Below are 21,923 nucleotides of genomic sequence, written 5' to 3' on the forward strand. Positions count from 1 at the left end.
GCACACACACACACACACAAAGACATAGCCTGCAACTCATCTGACATTTGAATGCCTACTAATTGCGCACCCGCATTCCTTTGCCGCACCGCTGCTCAGCCGAGCTCCACAGTCACACATCTGTCAGAACGCGGCTGATAATTTTGTAACGACGCATGGGATTAGTAGATTATTATTATTGTTATTGTTGTAAAGCATTTAATGTACACACGCACACTAACACCCCATACATGCACGTACGAGAGCATTTACATTCATACATACATATGTCACTAATTTGAACCCATCTATGCTCGCAAGCGCTCAATCTTGTAAAAGTGTGAACACAATGCTTCGCACACACACACACACGTACATAATTATAAAGCCACGCGCACTTAATACATATGCATAAGATTGTCGGTGTGTGTATGTGTAAATCACTTTCGACACTGACACTTGGAAAGTAAATTTTTCTTTGCTTTTCTCTTTTCTTCTTCTTCCTTTACACGCTTCTATTCATCCCTTTTATTAAATATACATATACACGTCCTTCATACGCCTTGTTTTATGTGTAAATTGGTACACTCTCCACTCACCCACTCATCTACACTCCCTTTTTGTTGCATACTTTTGGGTTCACTCCGCTTTGTCTATAATGCCATAAAATTCCACAAAAATCACCGTTATATATTCGCGCTTTTGACTTTGTTTTTGGTTTTCAAAATTGTTGTCGCGTTTTGATTTTTTGTTGGAAATTTTTTGCAATAAAAATGATAATCAAATGAAGGTTGGCACTGGCACCCTACAGGAAACAATCGGACTGGGCTTTCGCGAAGAGGGCGCCCTGGAGCTACGAAGCTCAACCGAGGAATTGTACTTTATGGATCCGGAGCAGAAGAAGGAAGAGCAGGAGAAGATACAACAACAGCAGGTAATTAATTTCAAACTATTAAATTGTTACTTACTCGTTACTTTGAATGACAACGAGCAAAAAGTGCTCAAGAATATTTTTAACTGTTATCTTGAGTGAAAAGTTGCTCCAATGCTACAGTCGCTTCATTTTAGAACTGCGCTTTTTTGAGCGAAAAAGAAAAGTATTTATATAAATTTAGAGAAAGCAGATCGATCTCTCGGCTTCTCGCTATATAAAACACGCATTTGTAAGTAGCATAAGTGGAGCATGCCCTTCATACATATATAAAGAGTTATTTACACATCTGTATGAGGAGGAAACCGAAAATGTTGCAGCACCATTGTGAACGTTAAAATCACTCAGATATTGCAAGGCTGATGACACGCACGGCCTAGAATCGGTTGGTCTACTTTACTGTGCAATTGTGTTTGGCGAGCTGCTCGATTGAAAATTAAAACCCTTTCGAAATTCCCATGCAACAAAAAACATGGATATTGTGGGAAACACACAAACTATTTCATACATGCATGTGTGAACATTCGCTGCCCACTCCTCGGCTGTGGCGCCTAAATGTAGGTTAACGCTGGAAAAACTTAGTAAATGGCATAGTTGGGTTTTCCTTCGCACGGAATCATTCATTTTGCGAATTTTTGTTGTGCCACTGTTATTGTTTGCGTTGTTGGCTCTTACCCAACTGACGAAACGAAAAGAGAGTCCCATTTTATATGGTCCTATAACCAGAAAATTTATAATAGGCACAGAAGTAAGCATACGCTGTACGTGGGTTGTACATAACTGTGAGTCACAAATTGTATGAACTCCATTTTTTATATCAATGCAGTGCGCTTTAATAAGGCAATCAGGCCTTCAACTGGTCCCCAACCTCCTCATACTGCCCTCAACATCAGCACAGTAGCTTGTGCCAGCTTCATCAAGACTTTTATAACTTAATTTCGCCTTCATATTCTACTCTTGTATCTTTCATTTTTTTGTTTGTTGTAGTCCTCGCCTCAGTTTACTGTTTGTCCTTAATTGAATAAGTCAGCAATGTTTCTCTGCTCTTTATCTGTTTCATTCACTTATCTCGCTTGTGTCCTATCGAACTGTCTGCCAGAGTTTTGTAAATTCATCAACCGCCAACATAGACTGGGTATCGTTTACGACGTTGTCTGCTATTCCGTGGCAGTGAGTCGCAGAATTTCTGCAGCGGTTCTTGACAACTTATTGTATTGCTTGTCTGTCAGTAAGACCACTTGTCTTTGCTTTGGTAATTAAAATTCAATTGTAAGTGGTCGCCTACTAGGGGGAGCTGATGTTAAGCTTGTAGACTACAGGTACAGGTGGAGCAACCGATTTTGAACATATTTGCAATCATTTATTTTCTTTCGCTGTTCTTTCTCCGCTTTTCCACTTACATTGTTTTTGTTTTTTTAGCAAGTAAAACGCTCCTCCCCGCACATCTTCAAATTCGACGATCATCAAAGCTATTTGCAACAGCACCAGCGTAAAGACTCGGCCAGTTCCGAGGTCGCTGCATTGCTTTGTATTTCCGGACGCACAAGTCGCATATCTAGCGTTGGCAGTCAGGGTTCGGCTGTGAGTCGACTCTCAGCGGTATCGGGCGTTTCACGTTCGCCTTCACCTCATCGCATGCTTTTGGAGACATCATTTTGTGGTCCAAAGCCTTTGGAAAACGTAGTGGACGGTCGAGTTTCAACCACCATTGAACCACCGACTGTTGAATTACTTGAACAAGTTTTGCTGTCACGTAAGCACGATCCAACACAGGCAGTGTTGGCGGAAGGTATTACAGTGGAGAGTTCACCGAAGAAGAAGCCGATATCGCTTTCAAACGGTGAAGCTAAACCGCCAATGAAAAGTACTAAGAAAGCAGAGCGACCCAATGCCGTAGCTATTGCACCTAGTGGTGTTGCAAAGCCAGTTATGGGGGCTCAGCGAAGAAGTAGTAAAAGCCCTGGACAAATGGTAATTGGAAAAACACCCAGCGGCACCGAGTATATACGCATTAACCTGAAGCCTGACTACATGTATAACGACAAAGGTATTGCCCCCCATGAGAAAATTGTGGAGGCTCCTAACAGCATTGCTCCACTTTATTCGCGAAGTCAAAAGAAACCTGCTTCATTAAGTTTAGGTCGGACCGCTGTGGATGAAAATCGGCTTACACCCACGGCTAGTCCTAAACCCACGCGACACGGTGCATTGACTAAGGATACACACGGTAGTCGTTCACCTTCACCAGCCACTGTTTCAGTTTCGAGAAAGAGTTCATTTAGTTCGCTGTTTCGACTAGGCGGTAAAGACTCACCTGATTCACCCCGTGAACGTTCACGATCCCGCAGTAAAAGTAAAGAACGCCCGACGCCACAGTCACAAAACGTTACACCAAGTAAACAGAAATCCGTTTTAGCGATTTTCAAACCAGGGAAACGTGGAAGTAATGCAGGCGCCGATGCTAAGTCTTCGAAGAGCTCCTCACCTATCGATGGGCATGAGCTTCAGCAACAGATGCAACAAATGCGCAGTAAGTCACACACTCCATCATCGACTACCACTGGAGGTGGATCTCGCCCTGCCAGTAGGTTACGTTATTACGATGAACCTGTGGAAGGCGTAATACACATACCTCTTCATACCCCACCAGAGGAAAAAGAAGCACGCAAGCTATTGCACGGTATCCAACAACTTAATGCCGAGCCGATGCGTCCGGTTCCAACTGCAATAACTGCTAGCCAGCTTGCAGCGGCCGCTGCTGCTTTGAAACCAGTGGGCGCTCGTAAAGGTTCAGGAAGTGGATCTTCAGGCAGTGGCCAATCGCAACCACGTTCACAACAGGTGGAAAAACTACAACGCCTTGAAAATCTTGATGCAATACACACTCTTTCGCAAGAAGATGACAATAAAGAACGTACTTGGAGTCTGGAAGTGAACAAGTACAGCTCACAGGACTCACAGGAGACAGCTGGTTCTGAAACCAGCTACGCAAGTGCTATAAAAGTCAATATTCGTTCAAATTTGGCCAATGTTAAAGAAAATGTGGTGCAAGAAAATGGCATGGCAGCGGAAGCTGAAATTCATCGTTTACCCTCTGTGGATAGTGGCGGTGAGACGAAGATCGTTGAGACTGTAGCTACAGTCAATGTAAACATTACACAAGTTCAGCCTGAAAATGAACATACAAAAGAAAAGCGTCGATTACTTTTCACCACACGTTTAGGTTCAGGTAGTCAGGATCCAATATTTTCTACACAATTTAGTATTTCTAAAACCGAAAGTCAATCCAGCCAACTTTCAGAGCAGGTTCAAGAGACAATAATAGAAAGCCCTGGCTCAGAGACTTTACATAGGCAAGGCACAGTAATCCGTCGCTCAGAGGAAGAAGTGGAATTGAATGCTTCAACAAAAATACAAGAATCTAAAGAGTCTGTGAAATTGCCGCCGAAACGACGGAGCTCTACGGAGATTTCAGCTCGGCGGCAGAAATCGATTTCCACATCAGAAGACGAAAAGCATATTGTGCAAACAACAGTGACTGCAGTGGTTATGCGTCGTAAGGAATCACATGAGCAACCACGGAGAAAATCACGCTCTACTTCCGAAGACGATGCAGATGCTGGTGGTGGGATTGTGAATCAACGACATTCACGTTACTTGGAAAATTTCGATGTGCGAAAAAAGTATCATGAGAATGTGCCACGAAAACCTAAAAGGCAAAGTGTTTCGGAACCAAAACATGGTGACAGCACGGAGGATACGATTGTTCACGTCGCAGAACAGCGTGACGACCAAAAGTTATCAAAACAACATCAGCAACGGAAACCGACACTGCCTCAACCACCACCACCATCTACAGCTCCTTCACCATCACCTCCCCCAACTGCTCCATCCGTGTCTGGAAGTCGTTCGCCAACGCCCACACAACGTGTACCGCGCTCACAATCACAGTCACCAGTAGATCGCTCCGGAAAACAAACGCCCGTTAAACCACCACGAACCTCTACACCCACACGTCGCTCACAAGGCTCTCATGTCGGAACAGAAAGACAATCAATGCCTTCAACCGATGAACCAGTCGAATCATCTGAAAGCGAACGAGACTCGGATCTAGCTGGCGGCTCGTCAGCTGCAGCCGATCCTAAGCGCCGGCATTTGCCTCGTCATGTTGGGACAATTGAAGATCACGAAAGCACAGGACTCGTGTCGCAAGAGTCTTTTGACGAGCTTCCTTATGTGCCAACCACGTTACCAGAGGAACGTGCACATGGTGTGCCACTTGTTCCCATGAAAGATCGAGCCAATATGGAATTGAAAACATGTCCCGTGGAACGACCACGCTCTACTACACCACTGAATCCTTCACACTTAGAGGAATATTGTGGAATAGTTACACCTCAGGAACAAACATATGAACTTAGCGGTTCAGTTCCAGTTCGTGGTGAAAAACTCCGAATAAGTTTGCCACGAAAAGACTCTACAAAAGAGCGAGTACAAAGCGCAAAGTCCCCTCGACGACCATCTAATACCAGCGGCAAATCCTGGTTTGAGTTTGCCGAAGAAGGTCTTCGTGCTACTTCGTCAAATTTGGAACGTAAGGACTCCAATAAACAATTGCTGCAGCAGCAGACACAACCCGAATTGGAAATCAAAACCAAAGTTGCTGTAAGCATAGCAACAACAACTACCGTGCAGACCACGCAAACACAAATCACACCAACGTCGGGCACCACAACAACACAACGAAAACTCTCCGGACACTGGATAGATTTCGAAAACATACCAGAAAAGCGCAAGCCACCAAAACGAATCACGGCTTTACCCAAAGATGGTGTAGTAACTAGCACCAGCAGTAGCCGAGTTCATGCCACCACATCGAGTGTTCAACATATATCGCAGCCCCAGATGCATACACATGGTCATGGACATGACCATCAACAAGCACAACCTGATGTGACAATGGATGGCAAAATTCATTACAACTATGTAAAGCCGGAGGATTGTCAATGTGAGTGTCATGAAGCCAAACGTGAAGGTGGCACAGGCGCCGGAGCGGACGACAACGCGAGCGCGGCCATTGCAGACGATGAGGTGGAGGGTGTCACAAGCAGCAAATCCATAACCAGTGTTGATCTGCTACAACAAGGAGAGGACATGTTGCCATTACTGGATCCCGATACACAAGATGGAATTGAACCAAGGTAACTGTTGTGGTAGCAACTGCTCGAAATGGATTTCTATACCATTAACTCATTTTTGTTTTTAGTGATTCGTCGCGTGAGTATAGTTGCTACACGGATGACGAGATGGACGTGCCAATGCGACGGACAAGTTCAAGTCGCTCAAAAGGAAGTTCCTCCAAGGTATTTACAGAATAAAATTATTTTCACAAATCCGAGCTTGATAAAGGTCGTGCTTTTTATTTGCAGTTGGACGAGTTTCCGCGGCGTGATGTTTCGCACAGTCCTCGAAATCGAAAGTTTCCAGACAATCGCAAGTGAGGCCGTCGAAGATTCAACAACGAGTTGCTGGATTCACCACTCACGCGTATTAAGTTCTTAAGTTAAATTTCTTATGAGGAATTCTTAGCTTACTTAGATAACACTCGAATGCCTTTCTGTTTTGTTAGCGCGGTTTTAACTCGTAGTTATCCTTTAAAATCAGCTAGTAAAATATTTATAATATATATCTACATTTAAATACATAGTTAAATTTGTGAGGTTTTGTTGAGGCGACCAGATGCTTAGAATATGTTAATGTTTTTTGTATAAAAACCCATCTAACGGAGGATTAATTCTTTATCTCAACTTAAGCCTTTAATCATTTCAAAATGCCAGCTACCGGTATCGGACCAAGGCACATTGAATGGATAGCAGGCAATCCTATATTTGGAATTTTTAATTTAGTTCCTCAGTTTATTATAATATTAAGCATTGCATTTTGTTATTTTCGTGCTCCTGCTACTATCTCTGCAGGGTTCCTTGCGTGACATAGAAAATCGAATACTTTTTCTTGTGAACAAAGAGACTTATAATATGAACATTGTTTAAGCTCTAATATCAGAAGTTATTAATCACTTTACAAATATGAAATCAGCTAGTGCTTGCATACATATTTATAACTACTACAACTACAAGTATATACAATACATACATTAATACATATTCAAATTACATTCATACATACATACATACATATTGTACCAATTACTTGCCCATAAGTACATACATGGAATTAGCTTAGTTAAATGAGAGTTTTAATGAATTTTGGTGTACAGGAAAAAACACTAAAACCAAACAGACAAAGACACATTTTGAATGAAATATTCAAGCTGAATTCTTTCGAAAACTCAAAATAATCACAGCATCTCAATGTTCGAACATTTTTTTCTTGCTAATGAACCGTTTCCCAACTTCGATGGATTAGATAAAAGAAAACCAAAGTATCAAAGTATTAGCAACCAGATTAGCAGCATATGGAATTTGAAACTAAGATTTGAAAACTTCTTATGATATTACTGGCTCCTTTAGGATTAGGAATTGTGCGGAACCCGATAAAGTTGTTTGAAAAATATCAATAAGTAAGCGTTGTTGTTGTTGTTTTCAATAGAGTGTAAGCAAAAGAGATCCTATTCAAAGTTCTAGATGTTTATGCATGTATTTTTGTAAAAACATACAAAACCTGAACCCCGTAACGTTAGCGTACGAGCAACCGAAGGAGTACTAGGCACCCATGAATCCTCCCCCAAATTAAAATGAAAAAACCTACGGTGACCGGCTTCTCGCTAAATCACCAAGCGAAAACAATTAAAAAATGTGCACTAGTGTTATAAATCTGACCTTTCCCGTTCAAGTAATCCAAGCTTCGTTTGAGGCCACTGCATAAAGCGTTTGGTGTCTACAGTGACTGATAATCACTTACTTAAACTTCGGTTAAAATTGTACGAAATTTCTCGCTTTCTAGGGCTATGTTTTGGCTAACTATGCTACCACTATTCAACACTGGCATCAATATTTCCATTTCGAAACAACTTTTTCTATCCGATTTCCTATTTCAACTAACAAAATGTCACAGCTCCGTTTATAACATACAGGAGCGGATCCACGGATTCAAAAAGTTAAAAGTTATGCATTATTGCCATCATAAGTGACACTCCGCGAAGAGGCGGACTTTGAGTTCCCAAAATTGTACTTTGGATGATAACATACTATATACATATGTATGTATACAGTTCGAGAGTTTTCTTAAAATCGTAAAATTAGCAACGTGTTTCTATATTCCCCTAAATGCTTGTTATTTTTTTTTTCAATCTAGTCAACGATTCGATTCGTTCATATATATAAAAAGTTTTTTAATAAGTCAGACAATTTTGATAAAGCATACTTGCGTACCACGAAATCACATACCCGAACCTACCATTACACTATTGTCAAACGGAAGATGTGTGCATGCGCATGGAGTCCTTAAAATCCCATTAAAATTATTACGATAATAATTAAAATGTTATTCGAATTACTACAGACGAAATGCATACATACGTACGAGTATGTACTCATACATACATACACATTATTAGTTAAGTTGTTGGAAATGCATTTAATTACCAATTAAGGTTATTTAAAAATTAAATTAAATTATAAATGGATCAACAATAAATCAAATGAGAAAACTTAGATGCGAGCAATCAAGTATCGATCCGAGAACTAAGAAAAAAAAAATTAATAAAAAAATAAATAAAAAATTAAAGCAGCGATTACAGGTTGTTAATCGGTATTTACTATTATTTATTTCTAGTTAAAATCCAACCAAGAATTAGGTAAAGCAAAAGCTTCAAAATTTTGAACTTATAATATGCAAGTAATTGACTTCATGCACTTCATTATTATATAAAACTTATATACATTTAAGTATAACTCAGAAAAAACATTAAATGACAAATACAACTAAACAAGCATTTGCGTTTTACTTAGAATTCACTTTGAAAATCTTACAAGGTAGTCAAGGCTGCTCTGTGCGATTGCCGGCTGATTCTAGCAAAGTTATCGTGCCGAAAGGCCGAAATTGTGCGAATAACTACGCCGTTATTCACAAGCGCCAACGAGTAAGTAAAAAAACTTTCCACAAACGTGAGTTCCATGCAAAAAGCTGAACTGGATGGCGGCTTCTATCTCAAATTTCAATTTATGTGTGTAAATACATGCAATTTTATTATATGTACATATGTATGTAGTACAATTCTCAAGGTATCACTTTGCATGCAGCAGGACCAGAAACGTTGCAGCTACATACATACCTACAGAAATATTGAATCAATGCCAATGAGATCTGCATTGGTTGATCATTTCTGACAGTCTGTAGTATGTAGTTGAATTAAAGCTGCTTAAGGGCCAATTATCGCGACTAAAATAGTTCGAATAGAATAATCGCAAACGTTCTTTGAAATACTAACGAAAAAAGAAAAACATTGTTTAAAAATATCGTTGTTGATCGTTTTAAAATATCTGCAAGTATTTTGTTTTCGCCACTTGAGCGCTGACAGCCTGAAGAGGTTTCGTAATCAATCACTTATCGGCTGCACAACGACTCGATGCTCTACATTCGTATATATGCATGTATGTATATAAATATTACCATAAATGTACATACTCAATACTCCGGTGTGTGTCTGTGTCTAATGAGTTGCTAAGTTATACATTTGCTATGCTTACATAAACCATTAACCCCTTGCCATGGACCTACTACAACATACCTGTACAACAACAAATTTGTTGGAGAAGCACTCACTTGTACTTACAGTATGTTTTTGTATTATGTGCAACAGTTAGACTTGATGACTGTGATTGACGGTGTAACACAGCTGTAGTCGCACCGACTTGTGATGATCACCGACCGATATCAGGCCTGTGCCGAGCACTTCAAGCGCTAAGTGGTAATTAATCCAAAGTTTGCAACTTATATTTTGCACGACACAGTCAGGCAAGTGGCACTCTTGGAACAATAGAATAGACAGATGTGCAGATCACTCAATAGACTTCGAATGGCATACATATTATTAATCCAAAACAAGCGTTTTGACCGAATCGTCCTACATTTTGATTGTAACAGTGGAGCTTGATTAACAGTAACTCCGTAATGAAAATTTTGCGATTAGAAAATAGTGTAAGAGATACCGACTGCTTTGGAAAGTCGAGTTCTAGCGGTAAAATCCCAGAAAGTGGTCCCCCACAAGAAGTATTGAAGTCGGTTTATACATTTCAAAACAATCATTAATTTCTCATAATTTTGAAATTTTGAAAACAGTTATAACTAATATTTTTCTATTTTTCTCAGTGTAACGAATTCGGAGAGAACGGTCAGAGAAGTTTCTCCGAGATTCGACTTTACAAAGTACTTAGGCAAACCACCACCAACTATTCGCTCTAATGGCAAGCGATTTTATGAACACACAACGCTACATCGGAAAATCAACAATAGAGAAAATAAGAAAACTGCATTTTTCAGCAATGCGCATACCTACTATGTACATCCGCAAGATATATGCTGCAACAGTACATACATATATATACATAGCGTGTTTGTAATTTGCCTTTTTGCTTTGCCTTTTCGATTTCGCGCTCTCAGTTTCAACCTATTGCTGCTCTCACAAGCCTACCGTGACGGAGTACTGCAGTTCGTCACAATTGTTGGATTTTCTATAAAATACAACCACACCACCATCTGCCGTTCATTCGGAGTCGAACTCTTGAGCAGATAAGAACAAAACGCCGGAAAATAGAAATAGTGAAGACTAAGAAAATTAGAAAATCGCCAGCAAAACAAAACGAACTGGTTAAAAGTGACTTATATACTATCTAACTTTATTGTGAATATCTTGTACATACGCATATTATATACAACTATAAGAGCAACAAAAGACATTGTGAAGTAAAGATATAAAGTGTAGAAGTGCAACTGATTTTGTACATATGTATGTATGTTTATGACAACCGCTTCGTCGAAATAAGAATTTAAAACAGAATAAACGAAGTGCATTGCAATTCGTCACTGGAAAAGTGAAGCGAAACGAAGTCATTGGAAGGTTCTAGAAGAACACTCACAACAGAACAAACGCAAATAAAACTATTAACTTCGCTTTGGTGGAGTACCTTTGCAGTTTAGTTAATAATTTTCGCTAACTTATTCATTGAAATCGCGATTTGCACAAATTAAATTCAAATTCAAAATGGCTTTTATGATGCCTGTCATGAAGAATAATTACGATATCTATAAGGATAGTCGTTCACGAAAAACATCGGAGTGCTCCACAACCAGCTCAAATGGTGGCGCACCCACACTGTCTTCCGCCATGGGTGTGCCGGCCAATGGACGTGTCCGCAAAGTGTCTGAATGCAAGTCCGAGAGCTTCGCCACATCACCTTCACACACCTATCGCATGCAGATGCAGCGTTGTCAGTCATCGCGCGCCTTTCCCCGCAACGCATCGCGAACCTCGCACTCGTCTGCCGCTGGTGCTCTTTCGCCTACACGTTCCTTTAGCCAGGCCTCCAGTCCGCCCAAGACAATAAATACGACGGAAAGCCAGAACGATATCACGAAATTTCATTTGCGTTTGGTCGATAAGCTACGCAAGTCCTTTCGCAAGGACAGTGCCAAGCGTTCATGAGAACGGGAAAGCGTTCTACACAACAGCAACAGTAGCGGCAGCTATCCTAATGAAGATGGCAGCACAACAAAAGCAGAAAACAATAATTTTAAACACAATAGGGAAACGCAGCAGCGTTCGTTGGCCGACAGTCCGGAAGGTAGAGCAAGCAGACGACAGTCGGCCGCACGCGATGTTGACTGCGCGTCGGCGGATACCGCCACAACCCACAAGGAAAGCGATATCGTTGCAGCAGATGTCGTTGAAGATGCAGAGGATTGGCCCAAGTTCGAAGATAGCAATGTCAATGCAGCGCCCAGTTCGCTGGCCGCACATTTGGGGCGGCGCATCACGGCGCCGCTAACGCGTGCAAATCTCAAGCGTTGCCATAAGAAATTCGCTAAAATGCAACTCTCTGCCGCTGAGCAGCACTCGATCGTTACGCAAATAGACGCCACGTCGACAATTGAGCTATACTCTAGCTCGGATGGATCAAGCTTGTTTGGCGGTGGCGACAGACGTCAATTGCTAACGGGCAAGAAGCTACAGCAGAAACGCACTAAAACTCCAACAACAACAGGCGCCACTACGGAAACTGCAGAGAAACCAAAACAAGCGGAAGCGACTGGTCGCAGTCGAAAAACACGTAAACGACTGCATTTCCTACGCCGCTCAACCTCACGATTCAGTTCGAAGAGCGCGCCAGGATAAGCCCACATGAACGCACCAGAACAGGCTTTGCATGCTTTCAGCTATATTTTGGGTTTCGTGTGGCAGCAATGTTGGCTTTAGATGTTTGGTACGCATTGCTTTTAGTTGAGCGAAACAAGGCGGAGGAAAAGTGGAAGCGAAGACTGTCACAGTAGCGACATACTATGGCTACACAGTACTTGACGCGACCAACACAAATGCAAGGTCACAGCCGCATTGGTAATTGGAAAAGAAGCGGTGACTAGACAGACGAGGGAGCGCGCCATGAAATTTGCTGTGCAAATTGGCAAGCAGCCCAAAAATTTTGTAAATAGCTGAATCTGGGCAAACGAATGCAATGGTGACAGCTAGTTGAAAAGAAAAATGCGCTTCAACGGTGCTCATTTGCGAAATTTCACAGGCAACAGCGATCGGTACACTGGCTATTTTTGGGCTCATTCGACGTCTGGTAAGGCAATATCACACAAAAACATATATTATAGATACAGGGTATATTTTTGCATTCAACAAATAAAATAGTTATATTTTATGAAAAACATTTGTATCAACTATTTGATCTTTGAAAGTATACTAATTTAATCAACAGATTTTTATATTAAAATTTTATTATATAAAGTGTGATATGAAACCATATGAGATACTGGTTGTGTTAGTGACAGCGAATAAATTTAGTTCACTTAAATTTTATTAATTGAATTTACAACAAAATGTACTAATTAGTGGGAAGCCGGTTATCAAAAGGGGTGAGAAGTAATAAAAAATAAGTTTCAAACGGTTTTCAGGGAAAAATGCTTCCAAATTTCTTAGAAAAAACGAAAACTATACAACTTTGAAACTGCCATTTCCGAATTGCGCTGTAGAGAAATTAGAAAAATAATTCGCATACAAGACTCTTAAACATATTGTAAAACTATACTCGAACTTTTGCGAAAATGTGGAGCTTGGGTTAGAAAAATATTATCTTAAAAACCAAGAGACGAAAAAACCGAGTTCCAGTGTTCGCAACAGTTCATTTATAGTTCATAAATAAAAAGAAACAAATTTTAAATATTTACTAGCTGCTAGTTATAGTGTGAACTTTGTATAAAAAAAAATGGACTTGCCAAGTATAACTTAGAGTTTTCTGCTTTATATAATTTATGAATGTTGAATTTTACTTAAATATACATCAATCTATATATACAAATATGTATGAGGTAACTTAAAAACAGTTAGTTTGCTTAAAATGAAAATATTTGTTAAGTGAAATGCTTTAAATGTATACAACCTATACATGTCTACACAAAATATACTTAAGCATAACGTATACCATAGACGATAAGAATTTGTTTCTAATATTCCTATGAAAAAAAAAAGAAAATAAAACAATAAATACTTATTAATACAACAAAATATGCGATTTTGATTTTAAATAAAAAGTTTGATATACAAGGATGCAAGGATTCAAAGGTTATTTCGGCAGTTTACTGGTATATCATGCAGCTAACGCCATAGATAGTATGGTGAAGGGCAAAATGGTGTGGTAGAAACATATAATTACAACACAGCTTAACGGTAATCAATAATCGCGTCCAACAGCACTAATAGCACCTGCGATTTGCTTTCGCTGCCGCACAAAATCATGAAGTCATATTGACCACGGCATGAAATGAAACCGAACACAACGAAGGGAGCGGAACGGAGTAACCTCGCATAATAATAAGTGGTGGTATTCTGAACTGGTTGTCAATACTAGAATAGCACAGCTGCTTTACTTGGTTTTTGTATTAAATTTCGCTTTAGTCACATTTTTTGAAAATAAAAAGTAATTATAATTAATAACGAAAGCTGACAAGGACGCTGCTTCTTTGCTAAGACAAGTCCCTTACAAAGGAATATACAGGCTGAGTTTTAGTATGAAATGCAAATTGTTGCGTCGCTTGTTAGAATAACGCTTAGTAGTTAAATACTGCTTCACTAAACCTTGGCAATACATCGTACATGCAAACATTTATAGACATGTTTTAATAATGCTTGCTGGCCTTCACCCAGTTTCGCACGTTATGCCCCCCAAAGTCAATGGGGGGCATTCAAAGGCCTGCATATACATTTGTCACACTGCTTCCAACTAACTTACAGCAAAGCTTTCGATTGCATAATAAATGTATATATGTATGTGCATATGACTAGATAATTGAATATAAATGGAAAAGATTGATGTGCGCTCAAAAGGATTAGTACATACATACGTACTACATATATTTGCATTCGTTAATAGATGAAATGCATGTGGTAGAGCCTGTGTAATTTTAAAAATTTAATGTCATGTGCCCGCATACATATGGACATGCATGTACATAAGTTTGTGACAATATGTTGAACTAACTGAATTCGATGAAAGTACAGGCAATTCGAATCAACTTTTTTGAGAGTCGAAGTAAACTTAAATCCCTTAAAATAGAGGTGGGGATATACACTGAATTTTACTAGAAAACTATATATTGGGTAGTCGAAAAAGTGTCTTCGAATTTCTAAACAAATTTATTTTTTTTTTATGCAAGGCTTATGAAGTGGGTAAACATGCATGTCGAATGTAATGCCATTTAAAATGTTGTTATTCAAAAATATATTATGCTAATGCAAAGATACATATCAACATGTACTGGAACTGTTATATGTAGATGCCAGTGGCGCTAATGAGACGAGTGCCGACTGTAATAAATCTAAATCGGTAAAAATTCACGAAATTATTTCAATTGAGTTGTTGAGTTCAAGTTTGTCATATCTAGACAATAAAGAAAAACTACTATAGCTTATTGTAACCGCCAAATGGCCTTCATAAAATACTGAAAGCCAGCTGTTTACTTCTAATTATGTAAGAAGTCTCATGTGTCGCAGCAATTTAACTTGACTTCTTTACCCACTGGCAATCACAATCCGCAGCTTTAACAAACTTGAACTGCAATTTTCCAGCGCTTACTGACTTCTCCAACATTTGACTGATTAAAGGGCGCTCATGTAAGCACCCACCTTGAGGCTAAATGCACACACATCCATAATGTGCATGACAATATGCAAATAAAGACAGTATAGTGCCAATAAAGTGCACAGTAAAAGCAAATTGCAATTAGATGACAGCGCTTGGACGCGCTTTTCATGCACACAATTTTATCAATTTGACGCACACAAATATTGTATCTCGATTTAGACCAGTCATATTGCGTTGTTTCTCTTGTGATTTATGATTTAATAAATGTGAATCAAATAAACTCGCCTGTACTCATATATTACAGTTATACTATACACTTTTTATTTGCCGCCAATAGATAGCGTCGCATATTAATTGGCAGCCGGCCTCTGCAGATGTTGGAAATTGCAAGCGCTATGAAGCTAGAATCTGGCTTTCCGCATTCTTTGCGCGCGAGTGTATGAAAAAGGCAAAAGCTACTTTCAACAAAATACGTCTATGTACATATGTATGTATGTTAATGTGCATAAATTTATAATACCAGTGGAATAAATGAGCCAGATAACAAAATATGTTCAGCAGCCGTTGAAACACAGAATTTTCGCAAGCTTACAGTTACTTTTATGAGTGGCCTAGCTGTAATTAGACTTTGTAAAGTGAAAGAAAGTGTGATTGGACTATGTGAAATGTTAGCAAAAAAAAAAACAATTAGGATAAATTCCACCACTCTGTTGCCGCAATGGTGACCTAAGCAAGTCCAATAAGTCCAATGTCGAGAGTGACCACACAAAAAGACCGCATATGTAGCATTTCTAGGTCTTTTTATCAAGGTACTTGCTGCAATTTGATACAGAATGCGGAAATGGGTGTGAAAAGGGTTGTATTACAAAACACACAGCTATTTGTTGGCTATGGTATTTCATTAATTCGCAGTTACGCGCAATAAAAAAGAAAAAACGTTAGCTTCGGCTGCAAATACAATAGATTCCTCATAACATCTTGTAGTTGTTGTAACGCCAGATATCTGCCGAGTTGACAGTCCTTGGCCGGAAAAAATCTGGGTCCGTTTCGGGTACGTAGACCCGACTGTCGTGAGAACGGCCTATAAGATCTTGATTTCAAACGGTTAGTTTATGCGGCAGCTACATATATACATATGTGCCGTGGTAGGTGGATCTGAATATTTTTTTCGTAGATTGTACTACTGCCTTAGACAATAAACCATGCCAAATTTCGAAAGGATATCTCATCAGATGAAAAATTTTTCTATACAAGAACTTTATTCCGATCATTTAGTTTGTATGATAGCTATATGCTATATTGATTCGATTTGAATAATTTCTGCAGAGATTACATTATTGCTTTAGATAAGAATCTATGCCAAATTTCGTGAAGATCTCTCATTAAATTAAAAACTTGTTTATATAATACAAAAACTTGATTCAGATCGTTCGGTTTGTATGGCAGCTATATGCTATAGTGATTCTATATCGCCGGTTTCGACAAATGAGCAGTTTCTTGGTGAGAAAAGAACGTGTGCAAAATTTCAGACCAATATCTTTAAAACTGAGGAACTAGTTCGCGTATAAAAATAACGTGTCACGTTGTTTGTCGGCGATGGACTCTTAAACTACTGCACCGATTTTAGTAAAATTTAGCACACTGTATTCAGTTCGAACCAATTTAGAAGATAGGATGGTAAAAACCACTCATAAATAAAAAATACACTGAAAGCTCCTTCATATTATGGCGGAAGATGTAAGATGCATAAAATATTATTTACAAATGCTCGGCATGCAGCGGTCAGCCTTTGTTTGCGGAATTTCCGCAGGGCTGCTGCACTTTGCAGTAATCAAAAAAATCAAAATATGCATATGTATGTATGTATATACTTGTATGTTTGTATATATACATCGTAAATGAATAAGCAACGTGTATTCGTAAATGATTTTATATAGCCATTCGCGCCTTTTTGAAAATAGCAATGCTTATTAATAGAAAGTATGAATATAGCGCCTGCATACATAAATAAGTATATATGTATGTATACATAAGTACATATGTATGTACATATGTCTGTACGCGTGGCCGTTAAGTAAGTCTTCTTACACACCGTTTGAATTTGCAATTTGCATCTTTCGTAGGCAATAAAATCGCGAATTCATGCGAATATTTTGTATAAACAGGCGAATGCTGCCCACAGGTATGAGTCAAAATGCAGACACGAGTTGAGCGGCTTATTTGCAGTGTAGCACAACATTGTATGCCGCCAGGCACGAGACCTCAGGCTTAGAAGACAAGACGCTGGCGACAAGTGAAAACTTGCAAGTGCGGTTGAAAGCGTTGTCGATACATACATACCTACATACATATAGTACATGCAAATTAGAAATAGCAGCTTGCGAATATGCGAGGCGTGCATGCGATTGCGCTCAAGGTGAGCTATGCACCGCGATGTGTCAGTGTATGAGTTTGGCCTTCGCAGTAAACACACACGCTTGTTGCACTCACTTTTCAGCACAAAACACACAAATAGCACGTGCATGGCAAAACAAGAACAATTAGCAGAAATTAAGGTATCATTCTAACACCCAAATTCCCATTTCAATTGCCATCTTTTGATGTATTTGATTCGCTGTTGAGCGCCAGCTGTCACAACCAAGCAGTGAACAACAACACACTATTTACATACAGATGTCATTTTCACAAAAAAACCAGAAAAACAACAACAACAAAATAGTTATTTACTTGCGCACGGCATCGCTTTTATTTTGCAAACTACTCGCAAGCAGTTAATTAAATTAGAATAGTATACATATTGTACATATATATGTACGTTGTTAATTACACATATTGACATGCCAAATTGTTTGCCTACGTTAGTGGCGTTTGGGTGGCGGTTGTGAGTGCAATTTAATGACGTTTGACGCAACTAATTTTTTAAATTGTTTGGCAATAACAAAAGCCAGCGCATTTCGATCTGCCAAAATGGTCTGAGAATAACAGCCGTTGACTGCAGCGCCCCGCCAAATGGGCGGCCAGCCAACTCAAAGGGGAAAACAGAATAGTTGGGCAGAGAAATGCAGTGAAACTCTAGAAAAGCGACCTAAACCACAAGCGTTCGCTAATTGACGCAAAATGGCGTGACATGCACTGAAATCACTGAAATGTGTATGTAGATATGTACATATGTGAATATAGTGGCATGCAAAGCTTAGCCGCACGACAATTAAAATTCGTAAATTACAAGCCTTTAATGACAGCGTAGAAAGACAGCAACACATTTAATCACTACAAATATCCACCAAAAATAAAAGCGAGTCAAAAGCGTAAAAATACTTTAGACGAAGTCACTCGAATGCTGAATTTAGAAAGAAAGGAGGGGAGACGGTATCATATCCGTCACTGTATACATACCTTCTAAATATTTTGCGAACCGTAAGGCATATGCCGCACCTCGCACCCCTAAATCGCCGAATTGGAACGCACTGTCCCCGAAAAAAAGCGAAACTTCCAACAGTGCAACAAGCGACATGACCTACACTCAGTTCGGTCGATAACCACGAACGCCAAACCAGCAGGCGAGTGCGCTCAGCTGCGAAGGCGGGGGGCTATAAAAGCGCATAGCCGAAAAAGTACGACAAAAAATAGCGAAAATTACGAGAACTAGGAAACTGTTACACTCCGCTTTGCAACAGATTTGCTCCACTTGCCACGTCACTGGGTTGGGTGTACGTGCAGAGCAGCACATCAGCGTTAGTGAGGTCGCCGCCCTCGTCACGGCACAAGCACTTTGACGAAGCAGTGGCAAGCAACACCCCCAAGTGTATTCCACTGGAAATGGGGCTTGTTTTCCAATGTAGCAACCAGAAGCCGTTCAAGAACTGCCCATGCATCCCGAAAAATGCACTGTTTGGTGTGGTTTGTACGCTGGTGGAATCATTGGACCGTATTTTTTCAAAGATGCTGTTGGACGCAACGTTACGGTGAATGGCGATCGCTATCGTTCGATGCTAACAAACTTTTTGTTGCCAAAAATGGAAGAACTGAACTTGGTTGACATGTGGTTTCAACAAGATGGCGCTACATGCCACACAGCTCGCGATTCTATGGCCATTTTGAGGGAAAACTTCGGACAACAATTCATCTCAAGAAATGGACCCGTAAGTTGGCCACCAAGATCATGCGATTTAACGCCTTTAGACTATTTTTTGTGGGGCTACGTCAAGTCTAAAGTCTACAGAAATAAGCCAGCAACTATTCCAGCTTTGGAAGACAACATTTCCGAAGAAATTCGGGCTATTCCGGCCGAAATGCTCGAAAAAGTTGCCCAAAATTGGACTTTCCAGATTTTGCAAATTTTATGCGTTTTTTTTTTAAAAAAAGTTATCAAGCTCTTAAAAAATCACCCTTTACGACTGTTCCAACAGCGTAGTTGGAAGTCACGCGTGTACTTTGCAACACCGCACTAACGTGCGTTTAAACTTCCTGGAAGGCACCATGCGGTGCGTAAGCCTTACAGTGGCGAGCGAGATGGCACACAATTCCAGTTCATGACGAAACTTCGACAAGTACATATATGTTTCAAGGACATTACAGCATAATACTGCTCATGGTCAGCTGTTGGCTTAGGAAGTGAGGGAGTGCTTCACCAGAAATGATTTTGGCAAAACTATGACTTATATAGAGTTCTCAGTTGCTCGCCTTTCGACCAGTGACTACACGTGGTTGTGAGCACGCTTACCTATGTACAAAAAATTAAACTTCAGAAGAGCACAAGAGAAGAGTGAATGAGGGAAAGAAATTTGAAGATATAAAATTCGTTGTGGCGCTGTCGTTGGGTGCGGCAGCCGCACACGTGGCCAATAAAAAAACAACTTTCACTTCAAATGCAGAATCAAAACAGAAACACATAAATGTTATTCACCTCGACCAGTCATTAAATAAGGCAAATAAAATATTTTACTCTTTTATAACTTTTTTCGAAGCAATGTAAGTAAGCGCCGCAAAGAGCAGCGACGGTAGGGTTTTTAAATTGGCTTAATTATTTTTAATTATGAAAAATGATGGTGTTTACAGCTACACCCAATGCTTCCCTCCCTTCAGTTCCGAATTTTTTTTGGTAGAAATTTTAAGTACCGAAAATGCCTGAAGCTATAGACACGCAATGCTTAATAATGTATTAGACGAGGGCCAAGTATTTGATGCAACGGTTAAAGTACTCGGACAAAAGTGACACGTCGTCGGTCAAGGCAACCGCCTCCTTAAATACCTGAAAATAGCAGTTGTGTGGGTTGGTTCGTGTATCGAGCTCTAAAATATGAATGTTACCAAAAAAATCAGTAAACTTAAAACGACACCGATTTAGAAATTTAGTTCAACTTTTTCACTCAGGCAGCGCAGTCTTGGGTAAGGCTGCTTAAGAGCAGCAGTGTGGTAGCTTCACTTAATCATGACCGAGGAGCTTGTGCTGAATACACCCTCAAAGCATTCACCGAAAACATTATGTTTCCACGGCGCTTGGGCTTGGATCATACAGATATTTCTTATAACATTCCTCGTAGTTGGCATATTGTATATTTTGCGCAAAATCAAACAAGGTCCATACTACCGCAAACGCAATCGCATCGACGACAAGGTCGTCATTATCACTGGCTGCAACGGTGGTATTGGCAAAGAGATCGCGCTGGAACTTGCGCGGCGTGGCGCTCGCATTTATATGGCCTGCCGTGATGCTGCGCGTTGCGAGGCTACTCGACTGGATATTATTGACCGCACGGGCAATCAGCAAATCTACAATCGTACCCTGGATCTGGCTTCCTTGGAGTCGGTGCGTCAGTTTGCAGCGCGTTTCAACGCGGAAGAACAACGACTGGACATTTTAGTGAACAACGCAGGTGTTATGACTATGCAACGCTCACTTACTGCCGACGGTTTTGAGTACCAGTTTGGCGTCAACCATTTAGGACATTTCTTACTCACTAATTTACTACTTGAACGTCTAAAGGCAGCCGCGCCGAGTCGCGTGGTCGTAATGAGCTCCGTCATGCACCTCTTCGGACGCATTAACAAGGACGATCTTAACAGTGAGCTGCGTTATTCAAAGATCTTCGGCGCTTATAGTAACAGTAAGTTAGCAAACATACTTTTCATGCGCAAGTTGGCGAAAATATTGGACGGTACTAGCGTAACAGTAAATTGTTGCAATCCTGGTATGGTGTATACCAAATTAATGTTCAACAACCAAAAGCCAGCTTGGCTGTGGGACATCATCTACAAGCTTTACGGACTAGTCGCACGCACACCGCGAGCAGGTGCACAGACCGCGCTACGTCTAGCGCTGGATCCGAGCTTGGAACGCTCGACAGGCAGCTACTACTCTTACTACATACGATGGCCACTACCACCGTGGGCCACGGACAAAAAGATGGCTGACTGGCTGTGGCGTGAGAGTGAGCGGTTGGTTGGGTTAAGCAGAACCGAACGCATTGAGACAATCGCAGTGTGAGACAAGGTTAAGGCAGACGCATGAAGATTGAATTTTTGTCTGACTGCCGCAGCGTTGGCAACAAGACTTTGTTCATTTAATGGTGCATTGAATTAAAAGTAAATTATGGTAATAAAGGTATTGAGATATATAAAAATTCCATTTATAATCAGCAGATCGAAAAATATATGTAAAATTAAAAATAATGTGGAACCCGTATTTCGAA

General features: G+C 40.1%; 3 protein-coding genes across 6 annotated transcripts in view; all 3 read left to right on the forward strand.

The window, feature by feature from the left end:
- The window catches only part of LOC105230371 (serine-rich adhesin for platelets), a 20,035-nt gene extending 11,560 nt beyond the window's left edge, over positions 1-8,475 (forward strand). For 3 of the 4 annotated variants that reach the window (XM_049456617.1, XM_011211102.4, XM_011211104.4), the window contains 4 exons: positions 770-913; positions 2,330-6,111; positions 6,177-6,273; positions 6,340-8,475. In XM_049456617.1, coding sequence (XP_049312574.1) covers positions 770-913; positions 2,330-6,111; positions 6,177-6,273; positions 6,340-6,411 — 4,095 coding nt within the window. In that variant the 3' untranslated portion in view covers positions 6,412-8,475. The remainder of the gene's footprint in view (positions 1-769; positions 914-2,329; positions 6,112-6,176; positions 6,274-6,339) is intronic. The other variant, XM_049456618.1, reaches the window with a different exon arrangement.
- A 2,142-nt stretch (positions 8,476-10,617) lies between these two features.
- LOC105230375 (uncharacterized) lies at positions 10,618-13,655 on the forward strand. The gene has a single exon (XM_011211111.4). The coding sequence runs from the start codon at positions 11,133-11,135 to the stop codon at positions 11,571-11,573; it is 441 nt and encodes a 146-aa protein (XP_011209413.1). The 5' UTR covers positions 10,618-11,132; the 3' UTR covers positions 11,574-13,655.
- A 5,974-nt stretch (positions 13,656-19,629) lies between these two features.
- Positions 19,630-21,900, forward strand: LOC105230482 (retinol dehydrogenase 12-like). Its single transcript, XM_049456054.1, has one exon. It carries the CDS (start codon positions 20,663-20,665, stop codon positions 21,716-21,718), a length of 1,056 nt encoding a protein of 351 aa, XP_049312011.1. The 5' UTR covers positions 19,630-20,662; the 3' UTR covers positions 21,719-21,900.
- The last annotated feature ends 23 nt before the right edge of the window (positions 21,901-21,923 follow it).

This window comes from Bactrocera dorsalis, chromosome 4 (genome assembly GCF_023373825.1).
Source record: "Bactrocera dorsalis isolate Fly_Bdor chromosome 4, ASM2337382v1, whole genome shotgun sequence".
Classification (NCBI taxonomy): Eukaryota; Metazoa; Arthropoda; class Insecta; order Diptera; family Tephritidae; genus Bactrocera; species Bactrocera dorsalis.

Excerpts from the sequence above, each read along its gene's own strand:
- LOC105230375 (XM_011211111.4), top strand. The coding sequence starts at position 11,133 with ATGGCTTTTATGATGCCTGTCATGAAGAATAATTACGATATCTATAAG.
- LOC105230482 (XM_049456054.1), top strand. The coding sequence starts at position 20,663 with ATGACCGAGGAGCTTGTGCTGAATACACCCTCAAAGCATTCACCGAAA.